Below are 16,617 nucleotides of genomic sequence, written 5' to 3'. Positions count from 1 at the left end.
GTGAAATGAGGTAATCATTCTGAAGCGTGACATCACAGTTGAGTTTATTGGCACTCAAGCGGCTGAATCCTTGCAAGTTGATTGCAGAGTCCTGCAGAGGTTGGATACTAAGCAAGCGGACTGCTGAGCTCTTTGCTGAAGATGGAGGGCAATAGGTATGAAGATAGCAGCACGGAGAGGCCCACAAGTTCCCTGCTGAGCACACCCCGGAAACTCAGCGTCCACCCCTCCGTGAGCTGGTGAGTGTTGGGGCAGGGCCACCGGATCTTTCCCTTTATGTGTTGGTCTGCTCCCAACTTCCTACCTGTGCACCAAGCAGAAATGCAAATTCACATTAAATCAGAATATGCTTATGCGTTTGTTGACTTCCCCTTCCAACGCCTGCCTATGTGTGCATGGAGAATGTGCTCTGTGCTTAAGAAGCCTCCCCACCCACTAGACCCAGCTGGCTGGTGGCAGTCCTAAATGTGGATTGTAGGCTCTTTGGAGGCAGGGTCCTCTCTGCTGCTTGCTTGTTACCCTCTCTGAAGCTCACTGGTAGATATTAAGGTGTCCCTGTGTATTATAGTCACTCCCTGTTTACCTGCCCTCTCTCCCTGATCGAGCTGGGATAGAATGGCTCAGGCAATCCTTAAGGTACTCTGCATCTAAATTATTCAGGGCTTTATAAATTAAGACAAGGGTATTGACAAGCTGGAAGGTGTGCAGAAGAGGGCAGCCAAGATAATCAAGGGTCTGGAAACCAAGCCTTGTGAGGAGCGGTTGAAGAAACAGGGTATGTTTAGCTTGGAAAAGAGGAAATATGATAAAAGGTAAAGGCACCCTTGACCATTAGGTCCAGTTATGGACAACTCTGAGGTTGCGCGCTCATTTCGCTCTATAGCCAAGGGAGCCGGCGTACAGCTTCCGGGTCATGTGGCCAGCATGACTAAGCTGCTTCTGGCGAACCAGAGCAGGGCATGGAAATGCTGTTTACCTTCCCACTGGAGCGGTACCTATTTATCTGCTTGCACTTTGACGTGCTTTTGAGCTGCTAGGTTGGCAGGAGCTGGAACCAAACAACAGGAGCTCACCGACCTTCTGATCGGCAAGCCCTTAGGCTCTGTGGTTTAGACCACAGTGCCACCCATCTGGAAGAGAGGAGATATGATAGCCATCTTCATATACCTCAAGGATTGTCACATGGAAGAGGGAACATGCTTGTTTTCTCCTGCTCTGGAAGGTAGGACTCGAACCAGTGGCTTCAAATTGCAGGAAAGGAGATTCCAGCTAGACATACGGAAATTGCAGGAAAGGAGATTCCAGCTAGACATACGCCCTTTTGCAGAGGGCGCTGCTGCCAGTCAGACCAGGTGATACAGTGGGCTTGATGGGCCAAGGATGCGGGGCACAGTTTTGTTTGTCCCAGACATGATACGCAAAAGCACATGTGTGTGTGTCATGACAGCTGATGCCTCAACTCTCAGCAGCAATGGCTCCTCAATGCACTCTGAATCTGACTACAGGTGAAAGGCAACAGCCTGCAAAAGTCTGGCTGTAGCGTGGCATCTCTTAAAACAGCTTTCATAAGCTGTTCATCTTTTTGTGTCCAGGTGTTGTTGGACTCCAGCTCCCATCAGCCCCAGCTAGCCCAGCCAATAGTTGGGGGTTCTGGGAGTTGTAGTTCCAACACCGCCATCTTGGCTACCTTACATGATTGATTGAAGGCAGCATCTTGAGTCTGTGTGTCAGGCAGAACTGAGACCCTGACCTGCTTTGCCTTTGCAAGGTTGTCACATCCTGTGCGTTCAGCCAACCATCTGCCAACCTGGTGCCCTCCAGATGTTGCCCGAGTGCAACTCTCATCAGTCCCAAGCAGCTGTACTTATGGGAGTTGTGTTGTAAACAAAAATTGCCCTTTTCCCTTATGGGGTATCCAAGAGCCCATATAGAGTCCTTACGTAGGTTCCCTATTGGTAGGAGAGAATAACAGAGGCCAACCAGAGAATATTGAGAAGCAAAGCAGCTAGTAAGCCTGATTTTTTATTGATCTGTTGCAACAGGGTGCTCCCCTCACACGCAGGAGAGAGGAGGAACTCAGACAAATGGCGCGCAAGGCCTTATAAAGACTTTTGAAATTGCCACCCTGTAGATCAAGACCACCCCCAGAAACATCAAACACACATCACAGAAGGGGTGTAACCTAAGACCACCTCTCAGATACATCATACCTACATCACAGAAAAGGCGGTCTAAAACAGAAATTTGAATGTTGTTTTTCTCCTGCCGTTGTTTATCTCCTGTCTGGCAGGTTACTTGATTGGATTGCCTGGGTAGCCTGGCCAGTCTTCACCCTATTCATATCTTAAATGTGCCCTTAAGACAGGATATGTGAGGGAAAGAGACAATGGGAGGTTTCCCACTTTGACCTTGCAGAGAAAACATTGGCTCAGTTTAGGAATCAAAATGGTTCCAGGCTGGTCTTCCTGTGCTGATCTATGCGCGTGTTTGGTTGGTACACTTATGAACATTATGACATAGATTCCCTAGAAAGCAGCTATTTATTTATAATTTGTTTTACAAATTTATAAACCACTTCACAGCCTGCAGCCATCAAAGCAGTATATGGCAGGATAAAAACAAGGTTATGAATCCTTAAAAATTTAGATTTAGATTTAGATAAAAAATAAAGATTTAACAAGTTAGCCCCCACCCACCACAGGGAGGAGAGGGCTGTCAATGGCAAGCCAAAGAAACCAACAGGTGCAGCTTCTCCCATCTGCTGCACTTCCAAGCTGTGCCACGCTTCACCTGTTGAACCTCTGCCCATCAAAGACTTTGCTGAATGCGCTTGGAGGTCTGTGTAGCCTGTCAGGCCCCTTTGGAAAACAGAGCCCTGCCCAAGGAACAGGATGCCACCTATGCCTTAAAGAGAGAGTGGCTTATTTTCAATGCTGTGCTAAGTAAGCGTCCTATCACCGCTTGTGCAATGAGACCTCCTCCTCCTCCTTCTGTGCCCCCCAAATCTGTTCTGGAGTTACCCCCAGATTTATGGAGGGCCTGGGTTGCTCACACATGGGGAGGAGCAGGGTTGTGTGTGAGAAAGTTTTGTTGAGTGGACAGGAGACATAAAATAAAGTACAGTGGACACTCGAGTTGCAAAAGTGATCCGTGCAGGAGGCACGTTCGCAACCTGCAGCGTCCGCAACCCGCAGCGCTATGTCTGCACATGCACGGGTTGCAATCTGGCGCTTCTGTGCATGTGTTGGTGCTGACCTTTAAAGCCCTAAACGGCCTTGGTCCAGTATACCTGAAGGAGCGTCTCCACCCACCATCGTTCTACCTGGACACTGAGGTCCAGCACCGAGGGCCTTCTGGCGGTTCCCTCACTGCGAGAAGCCAAGTTACAGGGAACCAGGCAGAGGGCCTTCTCGGTAGTGGCGCCTTCCCTGTGGAACGCCCTCCCACCAGATGTCAAAGAGAAGAACAACTACCAGGCTTTTAGAAGACATCTGAAGGCAGCCCTGTTTCGGGAAGCTTTTAATGTTTAATGTATTATAGTATTTTGGAAGCTGCCCAGAGTGGCTGGGGAGGCCCAGCCAGATGGGCGGGGTATAAATAATAAATTATTATTATTATTATTATTATTATTATTATTATTATTATTATGTGCAAAGCGCCGAAACCCGTTCTGGTACTTCTGGGTTTCGGTGCATCTGTAACCCGAAAAAACGCAACCTGAAGCGTCTGTAACCCGAGGTATGACTGTACAGGTACCTCACTTTTCCGACATCTCTGTTGCCGAACGTTTCGATTTCCAAACGCCAGAAACCCGGAAGTAAATGCTTCCGTTTTCAAACGCTCCTCGGAAGTCAAATGGCTTCTGCTGTGTACCTGTTGTTTTTCACAATTTTCATGATTGAATTAGCAGACCGCCCTTTGCGCCTCGGTTTCCGAACGTTTCTGAAGTCTAATTGTCTTCCGGAATGGGATTACATTCAAAAACCGAGGTACCACTGTACTTATTTATGCAGCACATAGTTAACCTGTGGAACTCCCTCCCATAGGAGGCAGTGAGGGCCACTAGCCTTGATGAGGATTAGACCAATTCACAGAGGAAAGGGCTGTCAATGACTACTCGCCATGAAAGCTGTTTTCTTCCCTCCTCGGCTGGAGGCAGCAATGCTTCTGGATCCCCGTTGCTGGAAACCACAGGAGAGGAAAGTTGCTCTTGTGTTCAGATCCTGCTGGGGGTGGTTTCCCTTTGGGTCCTCTTGGTTGGACTCTGGAGTAGACGGGCCACTGCCCTGATCCGGCAGATGCTCAGAGATTGGGAGGGGTCTTTGATCAACAGATGGGAGCAGACCATTGGCATGATCCTGTGAATGCTCTTTGTATGTTGAATTCTGGTGCTGGAGGAGACTCTTGAGAGTCCCATGGACTGCAAGAAGTTCAAACCTCTCCATTCTGAAGGAAATCAGCCCTGAGTGCTCCCTGGAAGGACAGATCCTGAAGCTGAGGCTCCAAGACTTTGGCCACCTCAGGAGAAGAGAAGACTCCCTGGAAAAGACCCTGATGTTGGGAAAGATGGAGGGCACAAGGAGAAGGGGACGACACAGGACGAGATGGTCAGACAGTGTTCTCGAAGCTACCAGCATGAGTTTGGCCAAACTGTGGGAAGCAGTGGAAGACAGGAGTGCCTGGCCTGCTCTGGTCCAGGGGGCCACGAAGAGGCGGACACGACTAAACAACAACATATAGACTGGGATAGCTCATTCGCTGGAGACACTTGCTCTCAAGGTCATGAGTTCGTGCCCCATGCTGGGCAAAAGATGCCTGCATTTGGGGTGGGGTGGGACTAGATGATCCTCAGGGTCCCTTCCAACTCTACAGTTCCATGTTTAAAAGGAGCAGGACGAGGGATTGCAGTCAGGGAAAACCAGGGATACATGAGCTGGCATAGGAAGCAGTGCTTGTATCTGGAGTCTACGGAGCTTGGCTTTGCCCACTACTCCTTCCGGCAAGAACCCAATAGTTGCAGGCTCCCTGACCCGCTTAGCAAGCAATGCCAGGGACGGAGCCCCCTCTTTTGCCATGCAGAGCTGCTGTTTGCCTGCTGAACTTTGGCCCCATCCAAGCCGCTTGCCCTTGGGGATTCCAGCCTGCCTGGAATCCCCAAAGGAGGGGCAGGTGGATCTCAGGGGCGGGGCCTGGGAGGGGGGGACGGAACCTGGAGTTTACCGGCTTTTCAGATCCCTAGCAGAAAACAGTTTTACTGGCCAGAGCAGAGTGGCAAGTGTTGCCTCGTGCTGGCGATCCTACTTCCCCGTGGGCAGTAGTGAACGCCGTTAGAAAAGAAATCAGTTTCAGATTAATCGCTGGCCACCCATAAGCATCTCCCAGAATTTTGCAGATCTGCACAGAGTGCAGCTATAGCATCTTGAACGTCCGGAGCTGAACGGAAAGGTACCACTTCTTGCTCCAGTTCATGCAAGCTTGTGCACACAAATGCTTTTAAAGATTCTTCGTTTTCAAGCATCTGCTTCTGCCTTCTTTTTGCTGCCGACGCTGTGGGTTAAACCACAGAGCCTAGGACTTGCTGATCAGAAGGTCGGCAGTTCGAATCCCCGCAACGGGGTGAGCTCCTCTTGCTCGGTCCCTGCTCCTGCCAACTTAGCAGTTCGAAAGCACGTCAAAGTGCAAGTAGATAAATAGGTACCGCTCCGGTGGGAAGGTAAACGGCGTTTCCGTGAGCTGCTCTGGTTCGCCAGAAGCGGCTTAGTCCTGCTGGCCACATGACCCGGAAGCTGTATGCCGGCTCCCTCGGCCAGTAAAGCGAGATGAGCGCCGCAACCCCAGAGTCGGCCATGACTGGACCTAACGGTCAGGGGTACCTTTACCTTTACCTCTCGCCCATCTTCTGTGGAGCAGCAGCGAGCTTTTCCAGGCCTTGCTTTCACTGCTTGGCATACCTGCCTCTGCTTGGCATCATGTTGTTTAGTCGTTTAGTCGTGTCCGACTCTTCGTGACCCCCTGGACCAGAGCACGCCAGATTCTCCTGTCTTCCACTGCCTCCCGCAGTTTGGTCAAACTCATGCAGGGAGCTTCGAGAACACTGTCCGACCATCTGGTCCTCCATCGTCCCCTTCTCCTTGTGCCCTCCATCTTTTCCAACATCAGGGTCTTTTCCAAGGGAGGTGGCCAAAGTCTTGGAGCCTCAGCTTCAGGATCTGTCCTTCCAGTGAGCACTCAGGGCTGATTTCCTTCAGAATGGATCAGTTTGATCTTCTTGCAGTCCATGGGACTCTCAAGAGTCTCCTCCAGCATCAGAATTCAAAAGCATCCATTCTTTGGCCATCAGCCTTCTTTGTGGTCCAGCTCTCACTTCCATACATCACTACTGGGAAAACCATCCCTGTCCCCATTGCCACCTGCCTGCTCTCCATCTTCCTGGCAGCCTCCTCTTTGAGGCTCCCCTTGCAGCTCAGGTTGCCAACTTTCTTTCCCAGCTTCCGCTCCTGTGCCTTTCACAACAGCTTTGATCAGCTGTTGTTAACAGGCAACTGTGCCAATCTCTCATACTACTTTTAAGGAGGGTTATTTGCTGTGGGATCATAATGAAACATAGATTGGTGCTTCTCTTGCAAGCTGGGAAAAGCCCCACTTGCTGATTTTTGTTGGTCAAGCTGTTCTTCAAGGCACAGGAGGAGGTTTTTCTCAGGTCATTTGGCAACCCTTCCCCTCAAAATTCCCATTGTCCTAGGCATGTTTTGCAATAACGAATTTCATTCGCGCAAGCAGTTTTTGAGCTCTGGGCGCAGTGCTGCGCCTAAGATTTCAGATTAAAACTGCCGCATGGAAGGAAAGGAGGATTTTTTTCTGCCTCCGCACTTCCAGCCACTTTCTGAAGACTGGAGAAGAGACCCTCTTAAGAATATAAAGGGGTTAGGCAGGGAAAGGACTAGACCATGTAAAAAATGAACATAATATTTTATCTGCAGTTAATTCAATTTCAGCTTTGCATTCTTGTTATTAAAAAGTGCGCCTAGACATTCCGTCGTTGTGCCCATAACCTCGGTTTAAGGTGCCATAAAGCTGCTAGCTAAGTGTGAGCTTCCTGGTTGAGTGATCATTACCCATTTTACAGAAGGAAGCACTGAGGCAGAGCACGAGGAACACACCCAAGACCACTCCTTAAATCTCAGAGAAGCTGAAAGCCCACAGCCTTGAATCCATCCAAAGGAGTGGGGACCTCGTCTTTCAAATACAGTACTTAAAAGTGCTCATTGGTTTTGCTTTCTTTCCAATATTTTTAGGGGAGGCCTTGAATTTGAGAAAGACCCTGCCACTCAGCAGCTTCCTCCGGCACCAGCTCCAGCCCCAGTAAGTCTGAGTTGGGAAGATGTACTGTTGTTTATTTATGCATATGTCAAAAGTCGTATGTACGTATTCCATGAAAATACAGTGGTGCCCCGCAAGACGAATGCCTCGCAAGACGGAAAACTCGCTAGACGAAAGAGTTTTCCGTTTTGGTGGTGCTTTGCAAAACGAATCTCCTATGGGCTTGCTTTGCAAGACGACAATGTCTTGCGAGTTCCTGCTGGTTTTTTCCCCCCTTCCCCCTCCCCTTTTTCTAAGCCACTAAGCCGCTTATCAGCTGATCCGATCAGCAGATAAGCCGCTAAAAGCCGCTAATAGTGCTAATCCGCTAATCTGTCAATGGGCTTGCTTCGCAAGACGAAAAAACCGCTAGACGAAGAGAATCACAGAATGGATTCTTTTCGTCTTGCGAGGCACCACTGTATATCAAAGCGGTTTACAGCAAGCTGTAATCTGGGATATCTGAGGCCCCTCTGTCAGGCCTTCTCTGGCCATGCTTCATAGAGCTGTAGAGTTGGAAGGGACCTCCAGGGTCGTCTAGTCCAAGCCCCTGCAATGCAGAAATCTTGCCCACAGCTGTCCCTGGTTGGGCTCAAACCATCAACCTTCTGGCCTTGAACTGTGAAAATGCTTATTAACTTACCTAGATGAAGATTTGTGTGCAGAAAGCTCTGGCACTGAAGTGGCTTGAACGTGGCCTGTTGCGCAAATGCAAGAGCCCCGTCCACATTTTGCCTCTGGGCCGCCCACCACCAATGTACGGCCCCTGGAAGGTTTGACTGTGAGCAAATGTGGCTCTTGGCTCTGATACAGATATGTACCTTGCCTATGCCTGTAGTGATTGAACCACTCTCCAACGTATGTGTCTCCATTTACATTTTAGTAAAAGCCGTTTCCATGTCTTTGGTCCTCCACCCACCCTCCATCGTACTGGGATCCATCTGGATAGTAAAAGATGCCTTTGCCATGTTTTTTATTCTCAAAATATTCCCCTATGTAGCGTACACCATTCTTGAATCTGTACAAGCCCTGAAACATATACATTATAGAGACTTCTTGTTCATGCTCTGGTTGTTTTACTAAAGCATATATATTATGGTGAGAGCTGGACCATAAAGAAGGCTGATCGCCGAAGAATTGATGCTTTTGAATTACGGTGCTGGAGGAGACTCTTGACAGTCCCATGGACTGCAAGAAGATCAAACCTCTCCATTCTGAAGGAAATCAGCCCCGAGTGCTCACTGGAAGGACAGATCGTGAAGCTGAGGCTCCAATACTTTGGCCACCTCCTGAGAAGAGAAGACTCCCTGGAAAAGACCCTGATGTTGGGAAAGATGGAGGGCACAAGGAGAAGGGGACGACAGAGGACGAGATGGTTGGACAGTGTTCTCAGAGCTACCAACATGAGTCTGACCAAACTGCGGGAGGCAGTGGAAGACAGGAGGGCCTGGCGTGTTCTGGTCCAGGGGGGTGAAATTGTGCGGTAGTTGGAGCATTCTTTGGCACTGCCTTTCTTTGGGATTGGGATGTAGACTGATCTTCTCCAATCCTCTGGCCACTGCTGAGTTTTCCAAACTTGCTGGCATATTGAGTGTAGCACCTTAACAGCATCATCTTTTAAAATTTTAAACAGTTCAGCTGGAATACCATCACTTCCACTGGCCTTGTTATTTGCAGAGCTTTCTAAGGCCCATTTGACTTCACTCTCCAGGATGTCTGGCTCAAGGTCAGCAACCACACTACCTGGGGTGTATGAGACATCCATATCTTTCTGGTATAATTCCTCTGTGTATTCTTGCCACCTCTTCTTGATGTCTTCTGCTTCAGTTAGATCTTTACCATTTTTGTCCTTTATTATGGTAATCTTTGTACGAAATGTTCCTTTCATATTTCCGATTTTCTTGAACAGATCTCTGGTTCTTCCCATTCTGTTGCTTTCCTCTATTTCTTTGCATTGCTCGTTTAAGAAGGCCTTCTTGTCTCTCCTTGCTATTTTTTTGGAAATCTGCATTCAATTTCCTGTATCTTTCACTATCTCCCTCGCATTTTGCTTGCCTTCTCTCCCCCGCTATTTGTAAGGCCTCGTTGGACAGCCACTTTGCTTTCTTGCATTTCTTTTTCATTGGGATGGTTTTAGTTGCTGCCTCCTGTATAATGTTGCGAGCCTCCACCCATAGTTCTTCAGGCACTCTGTCCAGCAAATCTAAATCCTTAAACCTGTTCCTCACTTCCACTGTGTATTCATAAGGGATTTGGTTTAGATTGTATCTTACCTGTCCAGTGGTTTTTCCTACTTTCTTTAGTTTAAGCTTGAATTTTGCTATAAGGAGCTGATGATCTGAGCCACAGTCAGCTCCAGGTCTTGTTTTTGCTGACTGTATAGAGCTTCTCCATCTTTGGTTGCAGAGAATATAATCAATCTGATTTCGATGTTGCCCATCTGGTGATGTCCATGTGTAGAGTCGTCTCTTGTGTTGTTGGAAAAGCGTGTTTGTGATGACCAGCTTGTTCTCTTGACAGAACTCTATTAGCCTTTGCCCTGCTTCGTTTTGATCTCCAAGGCCAAACTTGCCAGTTGTTCCTTTTATCTCTTGATTCCCTACTTTAGCATTCCAATCCCCTATAATGAGCAGAACATCCTTCTTTGGTGTCACTTCTATAAGGTCTTGTAAGTCTTCATAGAATTGGTCAATTTCAGTTTCTTCAGCACCAGTAGTTGGTGCATAAACTTGGATTACTGTGATGTTAAAAGGTCTGCCTTGGATTCGTATCGAGATCATTCTATCATTTTTGAGACTGCATCCCAGTACAGCTTTCGCCACTCTTTTGTTGACTATGAGGGCCACTCCATTTCTCTTACGGGTTTCTTGCCCACAGTAGTAGATATGATAGTCATCCGAACTGAATTCGCCCATTCCCGTCCATTTTAGCTCACTGATGCCCAGGATGTCAATATTTATTCTTGCCATCTCATTTTTGACCACATCCAACTTACCCAGGTTCATGGTTCTTACATTCCAGGTTCCTATGCAATATTTTTCTTTACAGCATTGGACTTTCCTTTCGCTTCCATGCATATCCACAACTGAGCGTCCTTTCGGCTTTGGCCCAGCCGCTTCATCAGCTTTGGATCTACTTGTACTTGTCCTCCGCTCTTCCCCAAAAGCATGTTGGACACCTTCCGACCTGAGGGGGCTCATCTTCCGGCGTCATAACTTTTATATGCCTGTTGTCTTTGTCCATGGAGTTTTCTTGGCAGGGATACTGGAGTGGCTTGCCGGTTCCTACTCCAGGTGGATCACGTTTGGTCAAAACTCTCCACTATGACCTGTTCATCTTGGGTGCCCTGCTCGGCATAGTTCATAGCTTCTCTGAGTTCTTCAAGCCCCTTCGCCACGGCAAGGCAGTGATCCATGAAGGGGTTATTATACATATAAGACCTTAATTTTTTTATTTCACTTCCAAAAGCTTTTTATGAAAGGGCATTCCCACCAAACGTGAAGAAATGGACCAATGACTTAGGGAAATGGCGGGCTGCTCAGGCCCTTTCTTCCAAGGGCATGCAGCGTAATTCTGGTGTTTTTGGTGACAGACTGACCCCCTGTCTTCCTTCCTTCCTTCCTCCCAGCCCAGGCTTCCTGGTCTCCTGAGCAAGTTGGGCCCGGTGTGCTCATCCCACAGGCAGCTGATGAAGGCTGCCGGCTTGTACGATGAGTCTCGCACCAAGCAGGTGGAGGACCAGATCAACTATGACCACTTGCGGAAGCTGGAGCGCATGTTCCGCGAGGCGGACATCGATGGCGGAGGAGGTGAGGCTACTTTCTGTGGGCTCCTTTCAAACCCACACACCATTTTTTTTTTTAAAAAAAACATTATCCATTTTTCTTTTTCATTCATTACATACATCTCAAAGGAGGGAAAGAGGGGAGGGGAATGTTTGGCTTGGTCTGTGAATTTTTTTTATATATTTCTGTATTTTTATTTCTTTTTTTAACTTCTTGTTTCTTCTGTACAGTGGTGCCCCGCAAGACGAATGCCTCGCAAGACGAAAAACCCGCTAGAAGAAAGGGTTTTCCGTTTTTCGATGGGCTTCGCAAGACGAATTTCCCTATGGGCTTGCTTCGCAAGACGAAAACGTCTTGCGAGTCTTGCGATTTTTTTCGCTTCCCCCCCTTTTTCTAAGCCGCTAAGCCGCTAAGCCTTTAATAGCCACTAAACCGCTAATAGCGCTAATCCGCTAAGCTGCTAATAGGGTTGCTTCGCAAGACGAAAAAAATGCTAGATGAAGAGACTCACGGAACGGATTATTTTCGTCTTGCGAGGTACCACTGTAATTTTTGTTTTTCTTTGGCTTTTGGAAAATTAAAAATAAGTAAGTAAGTAAGTAAGTAAGTAAGTAAGTAAGTAAGTAATACAGTGGTACCTTGGGTTACACACGCTTCAGGTTACAGACTCCGCTAACCCAGAAATAGTACCTCAGGTTAAGAACTTTGCTTCAGGATGAGAACAGAAATTGTGCTCCGGCGGCGCAGCAGGACGCCCCATTAGCTAAAGTGGTGTTTCAGGTTAAGAGCAGTTTCAGGTTAAGAACAGACCTCCAGAACAAATTAAGAACTTAACCTGAGGTACCACTGTAATAACATGTATACTACTACTACTACTACTACTACTACTACTACTACTAATACTAATAATAATAATAATAATATACCAACACCTCAAAGCGATTTACAAAAAGGCAACACAGAAAAACCCCGAGAAAGATTTACAGCAGTGCTTTAAAACTTACAAGAAGTTGAAACACTAAGACGGATTAAATTCCGCCGCCCTCCAAGCTTCCAGGCTGAGTCCTTTCCCCTGGGGTGGCTGATGATCTGGTCCTTCTGTAGGCAAGGCATGTGTCCTACCAGCCCTGGGGGCATTTCCCTCAGGACCCTCCATCTCTTGGTGTCCCTTCTGGTTGCAGAGGAATGTTCTGTGCCTGGGGAGGGGAGCTCTTACTATTATTATTTAAATGATTTCTTTATTCGATTTTTTAAAAATGTAAACATATTACAAACATCAGTTCAAAATCCAAATATCGAGAGTGCTTTGAATCTCCTGACTCTCTCCCCCCCCTCAATCCCTTTCATGGGTCCTAATGTTAATATTTACAACTGCATATCTGTATTTATCCAAACTTTTATCCTTCTAAATTACCCATACTTTCCGTTACTTTACAAGTGTGGTTAGAATCTTGCTAATGCTTTAACCTGCTTGCAGTGGTCTCGTAAGTAAATAATAATAATAATAATAATAATAATAATAATAATAATAATTTATTTTATTTATACCCTGCCCTCCCCAGCCAGAGCCAGGCTCAGGGCAGCTAACAACCAATAAAATCACAGTAAAAAACATGAGGGGGGGGGGGGAAACCAATTTCAAGTTGATACGGAACGAGGGGGGGGGGGCTCCTTTCCCCCCTTCTTGCTAGCGACATCCGAGGCAATGACCTCGAGGGTGCCCGACACACGCTCACCCTCAGCCCCCTCACCGTTGCATAAGCACCACACTTCTCCTAGACCCCAGCGAAACCCTCCTTTCCCCTTCTTTCCACGAGCGAAATAAGCTCGCACATCTCTATCTCTTCCTATGCCTATCTGCGCTCCATACTTAGAACGAGTAGACCGTGTATCCCTGCTTTCTCGCTTATTCCTATGGCCGCGCTTTAGCCAATCACGGCCATGCATTCGTCCTGCAGGAGCTAGCTCACGGAGCTACTGCACGCCTCATTTCACTCCTGACAAGCTGCTGACGGCCCCCCACTGCGAGAACAATGGATCCGAAACCAGAGACCTCGTAAAACTGTCAAAAACCCGCTACATTGTAACCATTCTCCTTCCGCTTGTCAAAATCTTGTTACATTGTATCCATTCTGTTTCTACTTTTGTCCTATAGTACAGAATGGGTTTGAGATCATGGAAAATCCTTAAAAATTGGTATAAAATCAACCGTAACTCCGATCTTCTCACTTTGGGTGTCATTCAACTCAGCTCCCCTTGGACTCCATAATGCCACCCCTACTTCCATAATCCCCGAAGCGGCAAGTCACGTATACAGGAACTTCTTAATCCTGTCAGATCGTTTCCCCAACCCCTTCCTCCGGGCGATACGAAGTGACAGACGATGCATATCTCTGGCCCATTGTCTCGCCACCACCGGTACTCAACAAATGTTTATCTATGTATATTTCTTGCTCTGCATATCCCCCCTCCCTCATCCAAAATGTAAATGAATGTAATCCCACCCTTCCTTAATCTATTCATGACGTGTAAAATATATTCATGATGTAACTCGTGAAACATGACCTTCCCATAATATATTCATGACGTTTCCTGCAATGTATTCTGGGTTATGGAGGGAACTTTTAAAAGCCTATGTCACCCCATTCTCGGGGTTCAATCCCATCTTGAACCTGTTGCGCAATAAACTTTGGGTCTCCGCATTTTGCTCCTGTGTCCGGCTGAACTTATTTTCTCCGCTAGGACCCGCGGACTTAGTCCGACGAGCTGGGTGGCAGTGCAACCACGCACCCGGGATTTTTCCGTGACATTGTCAAGTCAAGTAACCTTTATTGGCACCACATAAGAACATTCAGAATACATTCAGAATAGATAGGCCAGTGCGATCTCGTCGCCACCCCAACAGCACAATTTAAAATACAGATTAAAATGCAATTTAAAATGCAGCCAAAAAATCAAGACCATAAGGGGAGGGATAAATTTCCCCCAATCTTTTTTTTTTTTTTTAAGTTCTTGTCTTCTTGATTTCTGAGCTTCCCAGTTAATTGTGCCATTTCGGCATAGTCCATCATCTTGGGTTGCCATTCTTCCCGTGTTTTATTGAAGTTTTTATTAGACAAACAGATTCTTAAAATACATACAATACCAACAAAATAGAATGCACTATGTTATAGAGAATATAAATATACAGTGGACGCTTGGGTGGCGAACGTGATCCGTGTGGGATGCATTTTCGCAACCCGCAGTGTTTGCAACCCGCAGTGGTGCGTCTGCGCACGCACGGGTTACGATTCGCGCTTATGTGCAAAGCACGTTTTAGCGCTTCTGCCCATGCGTGACACCCGAAACCCGGAAGGAACCCGTTCCGGTACTTCCAGGTTTTGGCGGGTCCGTAACCTGAAAAAACGCAACCTGGAGCGTCTGTAACCTGAGGTATGACTGTAAAATGAAAAGAACGGAAAAGAACAGAAGAAAGAAAAAACAAAGAGAAAGAAGAATGAAAGTGTGAATAAAGGCATAATGACATCCACTATTTGAATCAGCAAAGAAAAGAAACTTCCGACTTATACCCGCTGTACTAATTTACAATGTTGTACTATTTTATTGTTGTTAGCCGCCCTGAGCCCGGCTTCGGCTGGGGAGGGCGGGATATAAATAAAATTTATTATTATTATTATTACAATTAAATTAATTACACAGTTGCTTTCCTGCCTTTTAGGTCTGGACATGGAAGAATTCCGATGCGCCATGAAGAAGATCATGGGGGACGTTTCCGATGAAGACATTGATGTGATTTTCATGAAGGTGGACACCAACTGTGACGGCGCCGTGGACTGGGCAAGTGCCTGCTTGCATTTGTTCTGCAATGTTTTGAGAAGCCGTTCTGCATAACTCCTGTGGTTTTGGCTGGCGCAGGTGGGGCTCCCTGAGAAATCTGACTTGGCCACCCTCTGGCTTCTGGTCTCCGCGCTGTAAAGAATACCATCGCCGCCCTCAGGGCTAGAAACTTGCTCTGCTGTTTTTAAATGGTAGCTCAGCTTCCCGGGATGCTGAATGGCACGCCCTGCATTGCACGCCCTGGGCTTTTCCTCTGCTCCTCAGCATCCTGTTATGGAACAATCTAGGTGCGAGGCTGCTCAGTCACCCAGCTGGTCGGGCAGAGCCCGCGGGTCCCTGCGGAATAAAGAAAGGAGTCCAGCCACCAACCGGAGCAAACAGCTGTAGACCAAAGTTTATTGCGCAACAGGTTCAAAGAAGAATTTTGAACCCCGAGGATGGGGTGACAAGGACTTTTAAAACTTCCCCACCATATCCCAGAATACAGTTCGTGCCGCATCATTGCTACATCATTGACATGCCACCAAAGGGGAGGGGTAGACAGGGCTTACACTAGTTCAACCTTGGCAAACATGTCCAGACAAGTCCTTGGCACATGATTAGCATAAGTAGACATGTCAGGGCAAGACCCAGGTGTAAGATTAGCAGAGGCAAACACCTCTGAAGTCCCACCACCCAAAGTACAAGAGAACTTCCTTTGCATGTCTGGACCCCTTGGCAAGTCCAGTGATGGGATTAGGCTTTCCTTGGCCAACAATCAGCTCAGCAATTGTCACCTCTGGGAACTTCCTGGAGTCCCTTTTCTAAGGGCAAAATAGTGTTGGAATGGAGGAAACTGGCAAAGGAGTTGATTTTGTATGATTGTTAAAGCTAGGTAACTTCCCTGAGCTGTCAAGTTGAAAGGATACATTCAGGCGTAATATTTGTAACATTTAACTTTAAAGATGTCCCCCCCCCCCCCGTAATTTCCGTAACAATCCTATAAATGGATTGGTCTATCCTTTGGCCTCGGCTGATGGAAGTTGCCATCCAAAACCTCTTGAGGGCACCACCTTGGCAAAGGTGGCTATAAAACGCTTACAGTCTTTTCCCACTTGGGTCTACAACCCCTTCTCCCAGCAAGACTTTCTGTTTGTAGGTCCCTGTCCCACCCTTGCCTTAGTTGACTCCCCAACATTGTCCCCATGGCTGCCTTGTAGATTGTAAGCCCACAACCTTCTGTTCCACAGTCAAATAGCTCTTGACATTGGAAAGTTATTCCTGATGTTCTGTCGGAATCTCCTTTCTTGCAAATTGAAGCCATTGGTTCAAGTCCTACTGTCCAGAGCAGGAGAAAACTGTCGACATGTAGAGGGCCGGGAGGCCAGCTGGCAAGCCCCAGCTGTGCCGTCTCCTTCCATTGACCGCAGCTCTGACGTAAATCAGCGACCCGGGCTTCGAAGCCAGGGCACGCTATCAGCAGAGAGTACTGCGCACACAGAATAGGCGTGAGGCTTGTGGAAGCATACTACAACTACAGATTTATTAATCATAAATCAGGACAAAGAAACATGTTGTCTCTCTCTCATGTCGTTTCATGGAGAACGGGAAAAGCAAAAGCTATACACAACAGAAGTTCCCAGCATACTGCACCGGA

General features: G+C 47.4%; 2 protein-coding genes and 1 long non-coding RNA gene across 5 annotated transcripts in view; 2 read left to right on the top strand and 1 right to left on the bottom strand.

Annotated features, from left to right (window-relative positions):
- The window catches only part of CCM2L (CCM2 like scaffold protein), an 881,881-nt gene that overhangs the window by 488,314 nt on the left and 376,950 nt on the right, over positions 1–16,617 (top strand). The gene's annotated exons all lie outside the window — the stretch shown is intronic.
- Positions 120–16,617, top strand: part of EFCAB8 (EF-hand calcium binding domain 8) — a 63,471-nt gene continuing 46,973 nt past the window's right edge. Inside the window, exons 1-4 of one of the 2 annotated variants that reach the window (XM_083507349.1) lie at positions 120–239; positions 7,296–7,362; positions 10,988–11,168; positions 14,863–14,981. In XM_083507349.1, coding sequence (XP_083363475.1) covers positions 142–239; positions 7,296–7,362; positions 10,988–11,168; positions 14,863–14,981 — 465 coding nt within the window. In that variant the 5' untranslated portion in view covers positions 120–141. Of the gene's footprint in view, positions 240–5,209; positions 5,446–7,295; positions 7,363–10,987; positions 11,169–14,862; positions 14,982–16,617 lie in introns of those variants that run through there. The other variant, XM_083507350.1, reaches the window with a different exon arrangement.
- Positions 180–14,965, bottom strand: LOC310708949. Of its 2 annotated transcripts, none has more exons than XR_014527248.1 (3): positions 14,840–14,965; positions 12,149–12,340; positions 180–304 (listed from the first exon to the last, which is right to left on the bottom strand). It is a non-coding gene; the product is annotated as an uncharacterized lncRNA (long non-coding RNA). The 2 variants fall into 2 exon arrangements; XR_014527249.1 differs by lacking the exon at positions 180–304 and adding an exon at positions 11,715–12,031 and having other exon boundaries at positions 12,071–12,340.

The sequence above is a fragment of the Podarcis liolepis genome (assembly GCF_965112155.1).
Source record: "Podarcis liolepis genome assembly, chromosome: 6".
Classification (NCBI taxonomy): Eukaryota; Metazoa; Chordata; class Lepidosauria; order Squamata; family Lacertidae; genus Podarcis; species Podarcis liolepis.
The sequence above is the reverse complement of the archived record's forward strand: the minus strand, read 5'-3'. Positions and strand labels throughout refer to the sequence as shown.